At 39.7% G+C, this 20,865-nt stretch overlaps 1 protein-coding gene across 1 annotated transcript in view; it reads left to right on the top strand.

Annotated features, from left to right (window-relative positions):
* The window catches only part of tenm4 (teneurin transmembrane protein 4), a 631,884-nt gene that overhangs the window by 464,781 nt on the left and 146,238 nt on the right, over positions 1-20,865 (top strand). The window contains exons 13-14 of the mRNA XM_072263298.1: positions 7,164-7,364; positions 15,295-15,480. Of these exons, the coding sequence (XP_072119399.1) occupies positions 7,164-7,364; positions 15,295-15,480 (387 nt within the window). The remainder of the gene's footprint in view (positions 1-7,163; positions 7,365-15,294; positions 15,481-20,865) is intronic.

Here is a 20,865-nt window from a genome sequence, read left to right as displayed (position 1 = left end):
CCACAAACAAGTTCACAGATCAGCTATGGATCTTCAACAAATTAATCTATCCAGAATGAAGAGATTCATTCTACATTCCCTAGTCTGCTGATTAGTGGTGAGCCAATTGAACTCTTGAGACAATCCAGTTGCCTTTCAGAATCATCTTTCTAATGCTAACCCAGAATTTCAGTGTTTGTCAACTTACTAGGTTTGAGTTTCCAACTGCAGTATTTCACTTTTCTACTCCAACTATGTTACTGTTGCTTCCTAGTAATCTTTGAGGAAAGAGAGGAAATACTTGCATGGCATGCTATCATCAAAAATTATGCAAATTTATGTACTGCTTATAATCACAATTTACAGCTCTAGAAATCTATCTCAGTTGTGAATAGTAACTTTTAATAGACAGGTAAACTACATTGTTGATTAAGTGCATTAAGATGGTGAGAAATGGTTATTAGATTTGCTGACAGTAATTACAACACACTACATGACAAATGGAAATGTTGATGTGGAAAAATTGTAAATTTGTTTCCCTGAGCTAAATTTTGTCATCATGTGATCACTGAATTCAAGATGATTTTCAATTAAACCTCTGTTTTTAGCCAGGATTTCCCGGGAACTGCCAGTGGCCACCCATTTCCACACTGGCATGTCTGTCCGTGGCCTCCTCTACTGCCACAATGAGGCCAAATGCAGGTTGGAGGAGCAGCACCTTGTATTCCATTTTTGGTATCTCCAACCTGGTGGGATGAACATCAATTTCTCTAACTTCCAGTAACCAGTCCCCTCTGCCCCACCCATTTTGCTTTCTGTCATTCTAGTGGCCATCTCGCTGCTTTTCTTCCCATCCCCTCTGATTCCCTCCCTCCTATCAGATTCCTTCTTCAAGCCTCACTTGGACTCACCTTCCACCTGTCAGCTTGTCCTCACTCCCCCTGCTTTTTATTCTGGCTTCTGCCCTCTTCCCTACCAGTCCTGAAGAAGAGTCTAACAGTCTACTCTTTATTTCCCTCCGTAGATGCTGACTGACCTACTGAGCTCCTCCAGCATTTTGTCTGTTTTGTTTTTTTTTGATTTGTTGTAATCCAAACATGGTTGTATCTTATTGTTGAAGTAATAACTCTATTAAATCTATAAGAAGGCTAGCACATCAGTGTTGATAGATCACTTTGCCAGCATTGGCAGAATCAGCCATAGCTCTGAATGAAGCGGCTCTCAACCTTAGCATTGTGATTTATTTTCAGCTCTTACAAAGGCAGTCAAAATACAAGGCCAAGTATTCAATTACTGCAGTTTATGGAACCCAGCCATGCCATGGTTTAATTTAGCTTTTACCCAAGTCAGAGCAAAGCATCTGCCTCAAGGAGTGAGGTTCCTGCTCTACTCCTTGATTCCAAAAGAGCAGTTGTCAGACAATATTCAGATCTAGTTCACTCACAAGACTCTCGGGGAAAACTGCATTCTAGCTGAGAACAACTAATTCAGGGTTGAGAGAATACTGGGAAGTATTAAACAGCACTGCATACAACATATTATGTGGAAACAGAAGGTTGACCTAACTGGTTCTTGGCAGTGCTTAAGCTCCACACTCAGCACATGCTGCTCCTCTTTAGTCCACATTTGTTCAGCTTCCTCTAAAATCCCTGTTATTCAACTCAACTGTTTTTTTTTGTGTGTGGGAACCATACAAAACTGGTAGTAAGTGATGTTATTTAACTTGTTCATATTCTGGGTGTATCCTCCTCCAAAGACCCTTTGATTGGTCCATGCTGTGTTAGTGCTCACCAGCGAAATGTGTGAACTGCTAATTCAGCTTCACAAAGGAGCTCTAATTAAGCACTGCTCGGGGATTAACATCAATATACCCTGGGTGTTTCACAATGTATTTCATGCAACAGAGAAACACCGGACTGAAGTATCATTCTGCACTTTTGGCATAATTTGTATTTCATGAATGAACTGGAGTTTTAAATTATTAACATGGTTTAACTAATAACTGATTTTCTTTGCATGTGGCCGATCGAAATCCCTTCATAATTCTAAACTCCTCCATCAGATCTCACAAGAGCCTTCTCGTTTCTCCTTGGTGCTACATCTTTTGGGAAGTGATCTTCTTTGCTCTTCCATTAGTGCCACTGTATTCTTTTAGTGACATAAACAGCTAGCTTGTACACTGCTTTTATGAAAATAATATTAAAGGTGTTGAAACACTTGATTCATTTATCTCTGATATATGATTTGTTATTTTCAATGTCTCCTTGTTTCAAAGACAGTTAATTGGAAAAAAATGGTTTTCAGTTTCAGTGGAGGTCTAATTGAGAAGAATGGTAATTTATCTCACTCAGGCAGGGATATATTTATGTATGCTAATGGTAAATAACATATTTGCATATGAATTAGTAAAACCAGTGATATTTCTGACCGAATAGTCATAAAACTTCAGGATATAAACATATCCAAATTTCAGCTTCATGCTTCATGCAAGCAGTGATGGTGGAGTCAGAGAGAATGTTTTCCATAAAGGTTGGGGAGTTAATCTAAGGTAGTTTTAATGAACTGATTGAGAGGTGATCTTATGCTAAATTGAAATTCTTTTCAATGCCAAAGTGTGGACTGAGAATTCTTGCTATGACTTGCCTTGCAATAAGCCATTTGTAGAATGGATTACAACAAAATTGTGGTTGTGTTGTTAACAAGACTGATGAAATTGAGGAAAATTATATTGATTTTCTCTTAATTACAGTAATTTTCAAAAAGTAAATAGGCATGTTTGTTTATGTGGACAAGCAGCTTAAACAACATAAATTCCTTTAATGCTCGTTAAAGGCATTTTATAGCCTGTTCTATCTTGTCTCCTACTGAGAACAGCTGCTGCCCTTCCTCAGCCTTTAGTAGTTATTACTAGGGAGTGAGCAGGGCAACTTTTAATGGCTTGGAGGCCAAGACAGTCTCACTTTCTCTCATGCTCATTCTGCTGGGGAAGGCCTAGACAGTCACACAACAGGTTAAAAGGCTCTCCACCCCCTTTTCCTCTATTCCCCATTCTGACCTTTTACCTCTTCTCACCTGCCTATTACTTCCCCTGGTCCACTCCTCTTTCCCTTCCTCCTGTGCTCCACTCTGCTCCCCCATCAGATCCCTTCATCTACAGCCCTTGACCTTTCCCACTGTGACGACAAACCCAGTTATCAGACGATTGATGCTAATGAGAGAGATAAGGGAGACAAATGGAGAAACGAGGAGAGAGATAACAGAAAAGAAACACAATTCAGAACATTGACAGACCGGTTGCTTTGAACCTGAACTGTTTGAAGTTTGATGGACAAGCGATACCCCAGCAGGGGGATAAAAAGAACAGGTTCGCTAAGGCACGACACACCACGAGATCACGAGATAACGAAACCCTGGAAGAGCGGTGTGCCCCCACAAGTTGGTGGAGCTTGGAGGTCTGGTTTGAGGGAACCGACCATAGACTCACAGGGTGAAAAGGTACGATCGGTGGGAATCTGGTGTGTGTGTCCGTCCTTGCCTGGGTGCCGGGTTCACCGAGGAAGAACGGTCGTATCCGGAACGGAGGGGTCACAGTCGGTGACCACAGCGGGATAGAAGACATAAAAGGGTCCGCCCGAAAGCCAACTGCGAAGAACATCAAAGGTCTGCTTGAATCAAAATTTGCATTTCTCTCTCTCTCTCTCTCTCTCTCTCTCTCTCTCTCCCCCCCCCCCCAACGGCACAACAGCGATTACTGCGAACTGTACTAAGCTGAACTGAACTCTGCGTCACTTGAGACTGATCATTTTACCCCTAGACTGCGATATAGCTTGGTTGATTCCTATTACCCTAGTTCTGTGTACATGTGTGTTTTATCATTGCTAACCTGTTGCATTTATATCCTTACGATTAGAGTACTGTGTTACTTATTTCTTTAATAAAACTTTATTAGTTTCCAGTAATCCAGACTCCAGCTAGTGGTCCATTCCTGCTGGTTTGGCAACCCAGTTACGGGGTACGTAACACCACCTACCAGGCTTCACCTATCACCTTCCGGCTAGCCTCCTTTCCCCTCCCCCACACACATTTTTATTCTGGCATTTTCCTCCTTCCTTCTCAGACCTGAAGAAGGGTCTCTACCCGTAACATCAACTGTTTAATCATTTCATCTGCTGTCCATGCTGACCTTCAAGCACCAATTTATGCTGATCCTACATTAATCCCATTCTTTTTATTTATCTCCCCATATTCCACCAACCTCCCTCAGATTCTACCACTCACCCATGTTCTGGGATCAGTTTGCACTGACCAATTAACCTACTAATCTGTACACCTTTGGGATGTACGGAGTAGGCACAGCACCCAGAGGAAACCATTGTATTCACAGGTAGAACATACACAGCCCACACAGATAGCACTGGAGGTCAGGATCGAACATGTGTCACGAGTTGTGAGGGAGCATCCCTGCTACCTGCCCGACTGTTCCCCCTCATGCAGCACTACACAGCCCCTCTACTAGATCCCACTGGCCTGCTGACACTCAAAACCTCTGCATGCAGTCCACCAACTCCCCCAAGGCCACCGTTCTCTGCTGGTTACCGACCCTTGACCAGGGCCTGCGGATACCAATCTTTTCATATGCTCCCTGCTGATATAATCATCAATATGTTCTGTCTCCTTTTCTGCATTCCTGATTGTGGGTCCAAGGCAGAAGTGGCCAGTGTATGTGAGAGAGTGAGACAGAGAATACTAGCCCATGGAACAGGATGGCACATAACACATGCTCAGCACCGATGGCCAGGCCTAACCCTTACAGGGGACATCTTGTATTACCCATAACATCCATTGAATCACTATTTAGAAATACATCATTCTTCTCCAGTGGATATTCTGGATGGTACAGGAAACATCTGACTAATTTTAATGTATTCTGGAGATAACATCGGACAGAAGTATTTACTGTCAAGCATATTATAAAAATGCAAGTATACAATAGGTGTATAAAATTCAACTATAGCTGTTGAATATAAAGGGAACACTGCAGGTCAAGTAACTAGCTGTAAGGGCTGTTATCAAGAATTTTCCTGTGACATTTAGTTGATCATAGGCTTTAGTTATATCTTACCTCATACTCGATGGGCTGAAAGACCTAATTTTGCTTCTGTATTTTATAGTCTTATTGTCTTGCTTAATGGTCTAAGGAGCTGAAAATAGGGATGTATTGGTGTTTACAAGACCACAAGCCAATAGCTACATTTCAACAAACTTGCGGGTACATTTGGCTAAATTGACCTGAGGAGGGCTTTGTGCCAGGTTGTGGTGCAGTGCGAAGGTGAACAGGTCTGCAATCAGGCTTCAGCAAAGGAAGGGCATTACTGGGTGCGCTGCTTTTGTGCATATTGTTCACTTCAATCCTGCTGCCTTGCAAATTTTGAGGTCACGTCATCTGTATAAACTGTGCATTGCTCCTGGCCTCCTTTTGACCTCAGGGAACACTAATGTAATGTCAAACAGAACAATCCACCGCGTGAATAACAATATCCATTTGCTCAGCCATAAAATTGGGTTTTCAGCAAGTCTGCCTCATCAATTAATCTTTTCAGTTTCCTTTCAATTTATTTGACCAGATTTTTTTAATTCCCAGGCCCTTTATGACTTTTCAAAGTTGCCAAGAAATGTTGATGTTAAATTCTGCTTAAAAAAGCAATCTTCTGATTCCCTTTCATTCTCATTCTGTTTGTCAAAATTATTGCCATTGTCAAAATTATACAGAAGGTAGACACAAGTGAGCTGATCCTAAAAATCTTCCGTACCACCATGGCAGGCATTCAAAGCATTTCTGTGTGTAGTGAGTTATTTTAGACTAATCACTGCAGGGACCCAAGATCTATTCTCTGAGTGTAAGAGTGTAAGAGTGGAAGCAGCAACCCCATATGACTTAAGAAATATTGATTTCACAGTGGTGAGATTAAAGTGATAAAAATAGATGAAGTAAGGTAAGCTGGGTAATTATTTCTTCCTGTTTTGATCAGGTGAAATAGTTACTCAGTTCACTAATTAATTTTAGGCAGGACTTTAGCAACCATTATTTTGCATTTGTGAACACTTGCACTATTTATGGTAATAAAGCATGCTTTCTGAAACCAGTTAGAACAATTTGAGCTGACCATGAAGGACTGGAGAATGGAGAATCGGCAGCGAGTAATCTCTGTAGCCCTTTTAATTGGCGGGAGTACTATAGAAGAAAGAAGAAAGTCCTTAACTCCGAGTGGAGTCATCGGGATGCCGTCACGATGGTGTTTATTTAGCAGGCTTTCTTATTTTTTTACGAGGCTGAGTCGATAGCTCGACACACAACCCAGCATGGATGGAAAGCGTGCAAGGGAGCCGGCTGGATTTGAACTAGGGAGCCTTTGCTCCGATGTCTGGCGCTGATGCCACTATGCCACCAGCCGGCGGGAGTACTATGGAACAGTAGAATTAGCTTTAACGCGGCATCTTCACTTCTGTACCTGTGTTTTATATCCAAACCAGACAAGTGATAGGACAATCATGTGTGTAAACCCTTGGTAAGCCTTTCTACCTAGTTAAAAAAAAACTCGTCCTATGAATACCCACAATAAAACACAGCAAAAAAAGAAGAAAATTTGCCAGTGGTAATATCAGTCATTTTGACAAACATGAAATTCACAAAAATAAATTGCTTTGCAATGTCTTCAGGATGTTAACATCAAAAAGAAAAAGAAACTATAAGTGTCAGTAGCTGCTTTCCAGGAAGCCTTCAGCATAACTCCATGATTATTGATATAAATATTTTGCTTCACGCAGTGGTTTTCACTCTTCACCCATATCTTTTGCTTTCTGTAAAACCAAATTTCCTCGCAAAAAATAAGATATGCTTTGGGTCCAAAATACTCTCATATCTAATGCAGTTCAAATTGGCCTCTCATAATGAGCAGCATTGCCAGTAGGGAAGCAGACCTTTGACCTCAGAGTTTCCCTAGAGCTAAGGCGGTCATTTTTAACTAATATTTTTCCAACATAAATTTGATTGTTGCTGGTGTCTTATATGACCCTGAGAAGTTTTAAGTAACAGTGAACCTGCCTGTTATTTAATTGATATACTTTTTTAAAAAAGTTTGAGTAAAATAGGTTTAAATCCTGTTGCTGTTTCATTATTTTTTCAGTGGACTGCCTAGACTCAACGTGTTCAGGGCGAGGAATTTGCGTTCGTGGAGAATGTCACTGTGCCACTGGCTGGGGTGGACCAAACTGTGAGACTCCAAGGGCAGCTTGTGAAAATCAGTGTTCAGGACATGGGACTTTTCTACCTGATTCAAGGACCTGCAGCTGTGACCTCGGCTGGACAGGCCACGATTGCACAATTGGTAATATGCTCGACCCCTGTAATAGAGGAACAATCACTTAATTACTAATTGAGTCAATCACTGTCTCTGGCAACTTTTGTGATGTTTATTGGACAGAACTACCAGTATATTATCAGGAGTACAAGATGATAAAAGGCATAGATCAAGTGGAGGACCCGAAACTTTTTCAAAGGGTGAAAATGAATAATACGAGGTGGGGGGGGGGCGATAATTTTAAGGTGATTGGAGGAAAGTATAAGGGGAATGTCAGCAGTATTTTTTTTTACAGAGAGTGGGTGTGTGGAACACACTGCCAGGTGTGGTGGTAAGGGTATATAATTAAGGACTTTTAAGAGACTCTTAGACTACATCCACACTAGACCGGATAAATCCATAACCGAAGCTTTTTCTCTTCGTTTTGACCCTCCGTCCACACTGAAACGGCGTTTTCCTCCCCCGAAAACAGAGATTTTCTGAAACGCCCTCCAGAGTGTGTAAATTTGAAAACACCGATTGTGCAGAGCAGTGTGGATGGGGGTAAACAGATATTTTTAAAAACGCTGTCATGACGTGCCGGAACAGATGGCGACAGCGCGGCATTTCATTGTTTTCTTGAACGCAACCCCCCACACAACCTAACAATCTCAGAACAGACGGCAACGACACTGAAGCCAGAAGAGTTAGAAATGTACTCACCAAATACTTTGACCCATAACCTGCTGAATAAATAAGTATTCTCACTTTGCCCTGTTTTCTGTCCTTGCTTGTATGAAGGTGGTTTACCTATTTATGCAAGTACTTCTCTGACGATAGATGTGTAACAGCCTAACATAACATTGTATGGAAATACAAGATAACACTGATGCAGACATGTTTTATACATTTAACAAGGTGCTTTATTAATGCAACAGAGTTAGTCAGTTTTTCAACGCTCGTCGTCAGCCGGGTCATACTGTCCGTGAACTCCCTGTCGGTTGCCTCCATACGCTCCAGTATTTGTTGATTTTTAGTTTTAAGTCCTCCTGCGTGAGAACAAACAGCAATTCCTTTAAAATTTTTCTAGTCTGTAACTGGACAAACACGCACCAGGTATACCGTTTCCTCTTTGCGTCCTGCGCATGCTCAGTAGGAGGAGATTTACCCAAATATCCATTCTAATGTGGATGGAGATATTTTGAAAAACACCTGGTGTGGACGCCTATCATTTTTATGCAAAACCAGCGTTTTCTAAATTATCCGGTCTAGTGTGGACGTAGCCTTAAATAGGCACATGGGTGATAGAAAAATGGAGGGCTATGTGGGAGGGAAAGGTCAGATTGATCTTAGAGCAGGTTAAAAGATTGGCACAACACCATAGGTCCAAGGGCCTATAACGTGTTTTAATGTTCTATATCGGGGCACAGGTATATTTAAAAAGAAACCAGCATGTCAGAATTTTTCAATATTCAGAATTGAATTCAAAACTATCACTAGTTGTTAATTATTTAATTGTTTTAGAAATGCAAATCATATGATAATTTATTTTCCAGTTCCTTCATTCTATCTCACTACTCATCCTTTGTTTCTAGGAGTTACCCAAATGAATTGTTCATATTTTACTTCCATGTTCTTGAGCGCTGTATGGAGTGTTTCAACAGTTCCTTTATGGGTGCTCTGCAACTTCTCTGAAAGCATATTCCCCTCTGACTTTTAATAGCTTCATGAAGCTTTAACATATTATTAAATTCCTCAGAAAATTAAAGGATAGGGTTCCCCAGTCTGGGATTTCTAGCGACGAATGGTCTGATCACAGGTTGCTGGTCGGGACTGTGCACTATTGGTTTTTCTGCTTTTCAAACGTCTGCTCAAGTGAGCTAACAAAGCAGGGAATGCAGCAGGCCAGGCAGCATCTCTAGGAAGAGGTGCAGTCGACGCTTCAGGCCGAGACCCTTCGTCAGGACTAACTGAAGGAAGAGTTAGTAAGAGATTTGAAAGTGGGAGGGGGAGGGGGAGATCCAAAATGATAGGAGAAGACAGGAGGGGGACGGATGGAGCCAAGAGCTGGACAGGTGATAGGCAAAGGGGATATGAGAGGATCATGGGACAGGAGATCCGGGGAGAAAGACAAGGAGGGGAACCCAGAGGATGGGCAAGGGGTATAGTCAGAGGGTCAGAGGGAGAAAAAGGAGAGTGAGAGAAAGAATGTGTGTATAAAAATAAATAACAGAAGGGGTACGAGTGGATGGTGGGGCATTAGCGGAAGTTAGAGAAGTCGATGTTCATGCCATCAGGTTGGAGGCTACCCAGACGGAATATAAGGTGTTGTTCCTCCAACCTGAGTGTGGCTTCATCTTTACAGTAGAGGAGGCCGTGGATAGACATGTCAGAATGGGAATGGGATGTGGAATTAAAATGTGTGACGACATGTCAGAATGGGAATGGGATGTGGAATTAAAATGTGTGGCATGTCAGAATGGGAATGAGATAAGTGGTGTTAAACGCGACCAGAATATAGGTGATAAGTCAACTATAAGTCATTTGTAAGTGGCTAATATACTCAATTTCATTTCTAAAGGGATTTATCTAATGAATTTAATATTAAACACACAGCGCATATTTTCCTTCCATGAATGTAGTGATAAGTCAATTATAACAGTGGTCCCAAACCTCCAGTCTGCGAAGAATGCAGCAGTACAGCGGTGGCCAGAACGCACCCAGCACATCTTTAAGAAAAAAGCCGAAATAAACAAGCTAATTGATTAAGTGCCGCCTAGCACGTAAACGTCGGCCCAGATCAGAGATGACGCAATCAGCAACCGCTTCTGATCTGGGCTGACATTTACGTGCCGGGTGGCACCTAATTAATTAGCTTGTTTATTTCGGCTTTTTTCTCAAAGATGTGCTGGGTGCGTTCCAGCTACCGCTGTATTCTTTGCGACCCGGAGGTTGGGGACCACTGAATTATAATTCACTTATAAGTCAATAGCATCATAACATTTTAAGTAACGTTTGGATATTAAACACACAGCGCATATTTTCCCCGTATGAACATATAAAATCATCGCAACACACCAATATCGCTGAAACAGTGGAAGCCCTGAGCTTGTTTTCCTGCAATAAGACGGTCCCATCGAGAGGTGATGGGAGACAGCGATACTCAAAGGGGGTTCCTTATGTCCAGTCTATTCTGCAATTTAGTTTTCGTTGCATTCATTGCAGAAAACTCCACTTCACAGAAATATGTTGGAAATGGAAGCAACATTTTCAGTGCTTTCGTGGCTATCTCAGGATAGTCAGCCTTGACTTTGATCCAGAATGCCGGCAGAGATGTTATGTCAAACATACTTTTCAGCCCGCCGTCATTTGCAAGCTCAAGGAGTTGATCTTTTTCCCCGTGCTGACATGGATGATTCACCGGGGACATTCACAAATGGGTCACGGACGCATTCTTTTGCACAACTAGGGTCACTGATGACCTCTCGTGCGTTAAAATTCAACAGTGCGTGACAGGGAATGAGGAAAGGTGCAGCTGACTCATATCGTTTCATATCGCCAGATCATACTGTTTCCTCGCGGCCCGGTGGTTGGGGACCACTCTTAGCATGAAGAGAGACCAATCAAGATGCTCGCTCTCCCTCTCAACGAAATCTATTTCCCGGATATTGTATATAATTTCCGGGCGTCAGGGAGCCACTATCGATATGCACGAGAATCCCGGAACTTCCGGAAGAGGTGGAATGTCTGAATATGTAGTGGGTTTTTTAAACTTAATGTTGGGTGTAAATCCCTGCCAGCCCTTACCTACCTACCTGAGTAGAGGTTAAAATGACTGCCAGAGAGTTATTAATGATGTTTAATCCATTTTTCATCAGCTGAAGCTGCTCAGAAACCAGTCCTAAACAAGAGAATAAATGCTGATGCTTGCAAATCCAAGCAACTCACACAAAATGCTGGAGGAGCTCAGCAGGCCAGGCAGCACCTATAGAAAAAAGTACAGTCGACATTTTGGGCTGAAACCCTTTGGCAGGAAAATCTGGAAACCCTTCTCAGCCTGAAACATTGACTGTACCGTTATTCATAGGTGCTGCCTGACCTGCTGAGCATCTCCAGTATTTGGTGTGTGTTGTTGAGAAACTAGTCCTTATGGGTTTTCTTTTACAGAGATCAAACTTCAAATAAATTGAATTATTGCTATGTGAATCAATTGCCAGATATTTGAGCAGGAATTTGAAACTGGGATTACACTTTTTTTGGAATGCACAACATTCAAGCGCAAAATGGAACTTACTAAAAAAGCATTAAATTGATAAAAAAAATCCCAATTATTAAGTCTTTTAAGGTGGTTTTAACCCAAAAATCTTTTCCTGCATATTTCCCAAATGCAGCAGCCTGAAATGTTCACAACTGCTGCATTAGGAAGTGAGTACAGTTTGAAAGAACAATTTCCACTAGGAAGTGAGTACGGTTTGAAAGAACAATTTGCATGGCAGCTGCAGTAGAGCAGCATAAAGCAGCACCATAGAGATTAGGGAAAACATTGTCATGGAGCCAGTGCTCTTACCTCTTACCTGTATGTCTCGCCTCCATCTGTGCAATTTGGCTGTATCCATCCCTGTACTCTGGGTGGAAACAACCCACAATAAATAATGAGTTTAGTCCTGATAAAGCCTCAGTAAAGTTCTGATGAAGGGTCTCAGCCCGAAACATCTTTTCAATAGATGTTGCCTGGCCTGCTGAGTTCCTCCAACATTTTGTGTTTTGCTTGGATTTACAGCATCTGCAGATTTTCTCCTGACGGTGAAGAATGGGGGTCTCAGCCTGAAATGCAGACAATTTATTCCTTTTCTTAGATGCTGCCTAACTAATTGAATTCCTCCAGTATTTTGTGTGTGTTGCTCAGGATTTCCAGCATCTACAGAATCTCTTGTGTTTACAATAATCTAATGTGTTTTTGTGAGCAAATTGGTCCAAATTACACTGACTGAGTGCATTGACTTCCCACCCGAATGCTACTATCTGGTTCCATTGGATAATCTCCTCTACAATGGGAATGAAAATTAAAAATTTGTGTCATAATTTTATGTATGTTTCTGTGCAATTCAAATCTCTAATCTGTTTGCCCTCTGCCTTTTCATGGCCCACTCTACCCTCTTATCATTTCACAGTTGATGGAGAATGCAGAATTTCAGCTCCTGGGCAATTAGCATTAGCAATTTGCAACCAGCTGTTTGCAAATTGGTTGTTTGCAAATTGGTTCATGTTCACCTGCGTAACAACATTCCTTCTCTCACTGCAGCAAAGTGCTTGGCCAACGCTGAAAGACTTCTCACAATAATCAAATTGAAATGGAGGAATCACTAATCAGTAACATATGGACACTGGCTGCTTAGGCAATGCAGTCTCACACCAAGTTTATCATAACAAATGCGCTCTTTCAAATTCATTCCACTTTTAAAGCTGCTATGCCCAACAAGCCTGTTTAGAATTTGAATATTTTATTGAACAAGGATCCTCTTTAATCCTTTTAAAGTTTATCACTACTTTTGTTTCACTTTCCCTTCCTTGAACTTTCTATTCTGAATTAGTAAGACTTGTTAGCCTTGACTGAGCTGTAATAACTCAGTGATATCATTTAATTCATTGTATGATATTTTAGACGTGTATTTGCATTTTGACTTGAAACTCAGTATATTACGTAATTCTGAAGTGTTCAGGAGAGACAAATGGTTGAGAATGAAAGCAAAGGGTCGTAGCCCAAAGCATCGACTGTTAATTCATTTCCATAGATGCTGCCTGACCTGCTGAGTTCCTCCAGCATTTTGTGTGTGTTGCTTTGCATTTCCAGCATCTTGTGGATATACGAAATGCTGTCTTTTCCAAGTAGTAAATTGCAGCAAGGCAGAACCTATAAACTGAAATGTAATAACTCCCCCTTTGTTATTAACATTATGCTATGACTGGTGACACTCACTCTGTCATTATTTAATAGACCTTCAGACCTCAATCCACAATATTCAATTTTAATTTTCTGATCCACAATTTATAATGCTGTTTATTGAACCGTGATTGTTAAGGATTGTTCTTTGTTTCACCATGATTTTTCATTTAGAACAGATTTAGCATGAATGTATAAGCCTATGTGATGTTACTAGGTGTACAGAATTCATCAGATCCTGATCATGTTGATGCAGATCTTGAGCTTCCTACAAGAAAGAAATCTGGAAAAATTCTAAAACCCATGTCGTCGTTCTTTGTCACAATATCCTTGCAGCTAATTTGTCAATTTATCATTGGAAATTGATCCTTTAGATTTTAACCTTACATGCAGATTTGTCTTAAGAACTTCTAGCATCCAGCTTCTGTGAATATATCTGTTGAGATTGTATTTCAATTATTTAGAAACTATCTTATCGAAATTGATGTGAAACCTTCACAAAGGTTCACAAATGAATCTACAAAAATTTAGAATGTGTCTCCAACGTTATCTTCACTATTCTGTTTCTCCGCATTTCTTCTTGCAAGTTTATTTTAACATTCCAATTATTACCTACACAATTTGAAGGACGTGACCAAACCTATATTTATTTCTTTACATAATTGGTTTAATTTACACCAGCTTGAAGTTTGGATTTGTGGAGATCCGTATCTGTCTGATTAATATAATAAATTGCAACAGATATGTTTACATCATACAAATTATCTGCATTCAAGTAGTAGAGGTAATTAACCCAACATCATTCATTTGAATTATAATAGAAATAAGTCCATGATCAAAACCACATGCTCAGATGTAACTGAAGCATGAAACCAAGATATTCTATAATTAAAAATTGATAATTTGAGAATGATCTGTTTAAAACCTAAAAGCTTTTATTTCCAGATGGCTGCACAATGGTGCAAGTTACACACTGTATTTCACAGAGCACTGAGCAATATTTTTATTTCGAAAGATACATTTTCAAGTTTTAGCTCACACATAAGAACATTTTGAATAGTATTATATTATTTCAAGTCTTTACCCACTGATCTGTTCTCCCTCTAGCTCAATGCTAGCTCATTTAGTAAAATTGTTTGCTGTTATGTTGAACCATTAACTTATTTCAAATAAGCAAGTTAATACACTACACATTTTAAAAAGACAACAAATTCTCATAAAATTCCCTTCCCTGTATTTTAATATGACTGTTACCTCTTGAGTTAACAGTTAATTATTCATTGAAACAATAGAGAAATGTCTATTATTGTACAATGCAAGTTTTGCTAAAACACATCAAATGTAAGTGTAAGAAAGTCTAATTTTTAAAAATAGAGGGCTATGGGTAACCCTAAGTAACTTCTAAAGTAAGTACATGTTCCGCACAGCATTGTAAGCCGAAGGGTCTGTATTGTACTGTAGGTTTTCAATGTTTATAATTTTGATGAAAATATATTTTAAAAGTATGTAAACTTTGAGATGTTGGATCCTGAAGAGAAGAAATATTTAGCATTTTTTGATCAACCAAATCCTAATTGATAAACTGAAGATGTTTTTCATAAGTTGGGACAAGGTATTAATTCTTTACTATCGATGTTAGAGTTTACTTTTCTAGTACTACAGTTTCTAGTGCTATTCATTTGTGTGCTTTAATGTTTTAAGTGGGTGTCAAATTACTCCCCATCTGTTCAAGTTTGACAATTTTTAAATAAATGTAATGTTTCATACATTTTCTGCAGAATCTATCAACCATCCATTTTTATCTCAAAAGAACAGTGATGAAACATCAGTTAGCAGGAGTCTGTAAGTGAAGTAGGTGGACCATTTAAAGGTGCACTCTGTAATCTCTATTTTATTGTAATCTCCTTATTAAATCCTTTTTGTTGAAAGGAATTAACTGTCGGGGGTGTAAAGAAGCTCCTTTTGCTCTTGCTGAACAGGTCACTGAACTGCTATGTCTTTGATAATAATACAGGCATTTTCCCGTGTCTCCCACAGAGATTTGTGCAGTAGACTGTAGCAGCCATGGCATCTGCATTGGAGGCACCTGCCGCTGTGACGAAGGATGGATGGGCAGTTCCTGTGATCAGCGAGCGTGTCACCCACGCTGCAATGAGCATGGGACTTGTAAGAATGGCAAGTGTGAATGCAGCCCTGGGTGGAATGGAGAGCACTGCACTATTGGTAGGATTTAAGAAAAGCACATTTAATCTGTTTGTATTGCTGTCTGGCATGAGCAGATCGTTAAATGGAACTTTAAACTTTTGTTGTGATTTTTCATTTGTGGTTTATTGTTCTTTTGTGGCCAGAGAAGAAGGAGCACTTAGTCCATTGTGTTGTTAAACTTACTTTGCAATATCCTATTCTCTTCACTCTTTTACTCTTTCTATCACTGCATCATTGTAGTAAGATGTCGTAGTTCAATTCTAATAAATACATTTATCATTAATTGTGCAACATTGGTCAGAAATATGAGGCATGCTAAAATTGTCAACTAAAGTAGGATATTCCCAACTGTTTGTTTTAAATCATTAAATTTTAGATTAAAGTCAAAATCATATTGGATTCACTTTTATTGATATTTTAATTTCTGGGAGAACTTTGAAACAATTTTACCAACAGGGCAGTACTTGTTCTGTTCAAATCCTCAAGGAACTAATTCCATACTATCAATAGATAGTCAAATCTATAGGATGTAGAAACGTTATCCAGAAATTTAAGACATATAGCACAATTTTTTCAACGATGTTGCTATGAAACTCAAATATATCTAGATAAGAATGGGATTACAGAAATCTCTGGGTGGCATCATGCCACTACAAAATTAATTAGACACTTTAATATCAAATCACACTAGTTCCAATTATTCATTTTCTGTACCTGTCTTGCACTTAAGACCATAAGACATTAGACACAGAAGTAGGCCATTCGGCCCATTGATTCTCCATTTACCATTCCATCAGGGCCGAACTATCATCCCTCTCAACTCCAAGCTCCTTCCTTTTCCCCATAACCTTTGATGCCCCAACTAATCAAGAACCTCTGCTTTAAGTATACTCAATGGCTTTGCCTCCACAGCCATATGTGGCAATGAATTACACAGATTCACCACCTACTGGTTAAAGGAATTCAATCTCATCTCATTTCTAAAGGGATGTTTTACTATTCCGAGTCTGTGCCCTCTGGTCCTCGACTATGGGAAACATCCTCTTCACATCCATTTGATGTAGGGCTTTGAATATTCAATAGGTGTCAATGAGATTCCCCACCCCCATCCTTATTCTTCTTAACATCAGCGAGCATAGGCCCAAGATCATCAAATGTTCCTCATACATTAACCCTTTCACTCCTGGGATCATTCTCATGAATCACCTTTGGACCCTCTGCAATACCAGCACATCCTTCCTCAGCCAAGTGGTCCAAAACTGTTCACAGTATTTCAAGTGCAGTCTGACAATGCCTTATGTCGCTTCAGAATTACATCCTTTCTTTTATTTTCCAGTCCTTTTGAAATTAATGCTAACTTTGCATTTACCTTCCTTACCACTGACTCAAGCTGCAAGTTAATCTGTAGATAATTCTGTATGAGGACTCCCAAGTTTCCTTGCAACTCTAGTTTCTGAATTACCTTCCTGTTTAATAATAACATCCACTGCACAATGTCACTTTAGAGTTTACTGGTGAAATTAATTCATATGGCCTGAGGGCCATTTACAGCAGTGCAATCTACAGAAATCCTCTCTAACCTAACCCTAAATTAGCCTCACACTGGTAATTTGATTGAGGTTAGTCCCTTTAATTTACTTAGCTGCTTGACTGAGACCCCATTCCATGCCTTAACTTGACTCAGCCCCCAATCCATGCCTTATCTTGACTCAGCCCCCAAACCATGCCTTGTCTTGACTGAGTCCCCATTCCATGCCTTATCTTGACTCAGACCCCAAACCATGCCTTGTCTTGACTGAGTCCCCATTCCATGCCTTATCTTGACTCAGACCCCAATCCATGCCTTATCTTGACTTGTCCCCAATCCATGCCTTATCTTAACTCAGATTCCAATCCATGCCTTATCTTGACTCAGTCCCCAATCCATGCCTTATTTGACTCAGCCCCCAAACCACGCCTTATCTTGACTGAGCCCCCAATCCATACCTTAGCTTGACTCAGACCCCAATCCATGCCTTGTTTTGACAGACTCCAATCCATGCCTTATCTTGACTTGTCCCTAATCCATGCCTTATCTTGACTCAGCCCCCAAGCCATGCCTTATCTTGACTCAACCCCCAAACCATGCCTTGTCTTGACTGAGTCCCCATTCCATGCCTTATCTTGACTCAGACCCCAATCCATGCCTTATCTTGTCTTGTCCCCAATCCATGCCTTATCTTAACTCAGACTCCAATCCATGCCTTATCTTGACTGAGTCCCCAATCTATGCCTTATCTTGACTCAGACCCCAATCCATGCCTTATCTTGACTGAGTCCCCAATCCACGCCTTAACTTGACTCAGACCCCCATCCATGCCTTATCTTGACTTGTCCCCAATCCATGCCTTATCTTAACTCAGACCCCAATCCATGCCTTATCTCGACTCAGACCCCAATCCATGCCTTATCTTGACTGAGTCCCCAATCCATGCCTTATCTTGACTCAGACCCCAATCCATGCCTTATCTTGACTCGGACCCCAATCCGTACCTTATCTTGACTCAGACCCCAATCCATGCCTTATCTTGACTCAGACCCTAATCCATGTCGTGACATTCAGGCATGAATCTAAGTTGGTTCTGATCTATATGTTTATTTAATCCTGAAACTTAACCCTCAGTCCCCAGTTAAATGATTGCGCCAAGTGTCCTGTCCAGGTTAAGTTGCATTTAAAAGTGTTGGCTAAATTTAATAGACTTAATGCCTTAAATTTTTAAGTGTATTTGCAATTTATACAGAGCACAACTTTCCACTTACCACTCAATACATATTCTGTGAACCCAAGATTTTCTTTGACAAGTTGCTATTGTAACACAGAAAAATGACAAGGTTGAAATCAGAACCAGAAATGCCCTCAGGGTAAAAAGGTTATCACGATAGGTCAATAACCTGTTGAAGCTAGAAGTACCACAAATGTAATAGGGTTTAATACTGTAAAAACAAGGTGAGGCAGGAAGGATGAACAAATGGGATAATCTATGATAGGAAGATACCGGTGATTAAATGACAGAAGTGATAATGGTGCTCAGAGAAAACATGGTAAGAAAACAAAGAAAGCACAAAAATTGGTTCAAGAAGGGATGTAAAATTTGATGCAATGTTCAGTGTTAAATGCGACATTAGAAATAGAGATGCTGTCCCTTAACCTTCTATTCAGTTTTATTGAACCTTTATTGTGCTCTAAGGGCAAAAAGATCATGACAGGAGATAGAAATAGATGTCTTTTAAATGTGAAAGTGGCCAGTCCTTTTGTGTAATTAGATATTATTGAGTCATACAGCACTACAGAAGAGAAACTGGTCATTCAGTCCATTCCGCTTGTGCCAATTTGTTCCTCTGCCTAGTCCCATCGACCCACACCCCTCCCAACCATGTATTTATCCAAACTTCTTTTAAATGTTGCAATCAAATCCGCATCTACCACTTCCACTGGTGGCTCATTCCACACTCATGTCACCCTCTGAACGGAGAAGTTACACATCAGATTCCCCTTAACATTTAACCTTTCACCCTTGACTCATGACCTCTAGTAGTAGTCCTATCGAACCTCAGTAGAAAAAGCTTGCTTGTATTTACCCAGTCTATACTCCTAATAATTTTATATACCCCTGTCAAATCTCTGCTCATCCTGCTACATTCCAGAGAATAAAACCCTAACTAATTCAACCTTTCCTTATAACTCAACTTCTCAAGTACCAACAACATCCTTGTAAATTTTCTCTGTACTCTTTCAACATTACTGATATCTTTCTTCTAGGTAGGTGACCAGATCTGCACACAATTCTCCAAATTTGAACTCACCAACTTTGTTAACAACTTCAACATAACATCACAACTCAATACTTTAATTTATGAAGGCCAATGTGCCTAAAGCTCCTTTGACTGTATCCACCTGTGATGCTGTGTTCAAGGAACTAATGATCTGTGTTCCCATTCTACCGCGCTTCTCAGTGCCCTACCGTTCACTAAGCACGACCCAACCTGGTTTATCCTTCCAAAGACAGACACATAACTTCCTCTGACTGAAGCATTGTCTCCAATTCAAAAATATTTAAAATAAAATAAAGGTATGTCTAGTGAGGATGCTTCATAGATATAAAATAAAAAGAAACAAATGCTTACAATATTGGCTAACAATATTGCTTCTTTTCCCATTTGTGTCTTTCCTTAGCCCTTGCTTTCTTTTGCTCTGATTCTGTCTGTATCAATATGTGACTAGCTTTACAAATGGACACAAATATTTCTGAAGCCTGGACTCTTTTTTTTTCCCCTACTAAATAAGCATAACAGTTTAATTTCACATAACTGAACATAACATGAAAATTAATTGTTTTATTCTGTAAACTTTTGTATTAAGATTAATGTGAGACTGGCTTCCTAACAGAGACATACCATTCAACAGCATTGCATAACTAAGCTGTTTAATGCATAGAGGCAGATAGGGCAATAAATTATTTATTATTTTGTAAGGATAATTTAAATGTTAATATGTTTGAATCTATGTATAAATATACTAATGAACAGAACTGTCTTCCAAATTATCCTATGGATTAGTGTGCTAAATACATATTGTACAGTGTACAAAGGATGCTTTCTCCATTCAGGTTACATCTTAGCTGAAAAGTAAAATGATGATTCTGACTCTGAAGGAGAAAATTCACAAATCTTTTCAAAGTTAAATCATAATAAATAATTATCAATCTGATTATTTTTGTTGTATATGTACCTAATCCATTTGCCATTGTGAATTGTTCTGTTACCTCCTTCAATCTTCTATTTACATTAAAGAATCATTGAGTCAGTAGCTAACCACCCAGCCTCTCAAAATGAACCAGCAGTGATTATATAACAGATAATCTGCATCTTAATTCCATATTCTAAATGCCCTTTGATATAATCTAACCTCTGAAAGATATCTATTAATACCATCTCAGAAATTTCAATCAGCCCCACATATATAACAGTTTTTATGGACTGTTTTGCATGATTTCACAACATAGTTGACCTGATAATAATAAGTTCATTGTTCTGCACAGTCATTTATTTTAGAAGTAGAGATAGAAACTCATAATTTAATATTCCACATCCACCTGAGGGATATGCCCCACTTTCAAAAACACTAGATTTGATAACAATAAAACCATCTGAATTTGAAAAAAATAAAATTTGCATTTATTTATCTTCTACTGAACAGCAACTTGTAAAAGCTGCAGTAATTTTGGAAATCTTTTAGAGTCCTCTCAGACATCAGTATACCTCCCACCTCACTGAGTGGCAGTATTCCATGTGTCTGATCAAACTCTATTGAAATATAGCTACAACTCCTGAAATTTCAAACTTCTTGAAGTAAATGCAATATTC

This window comes from Mobula birostris, chromosome 7 (genome assembly GCF_030028105.1).
Source record: "Mobula birostris isolate sMobBir1 chromosome 7, sMobBir1.hap1, whole genome shotgun sequence".
Lineage (NCBI taxonomy): Eukaryota > Metazoa > Chordata > Chondrichthyes > Myliobatiformes > Myliobatidae > Mobula > Mobula birostris.
Note: the sequence above shows the minus strand (reverse complement) of the source record. Positions and strands in the feature narration are given on the sequence as shown.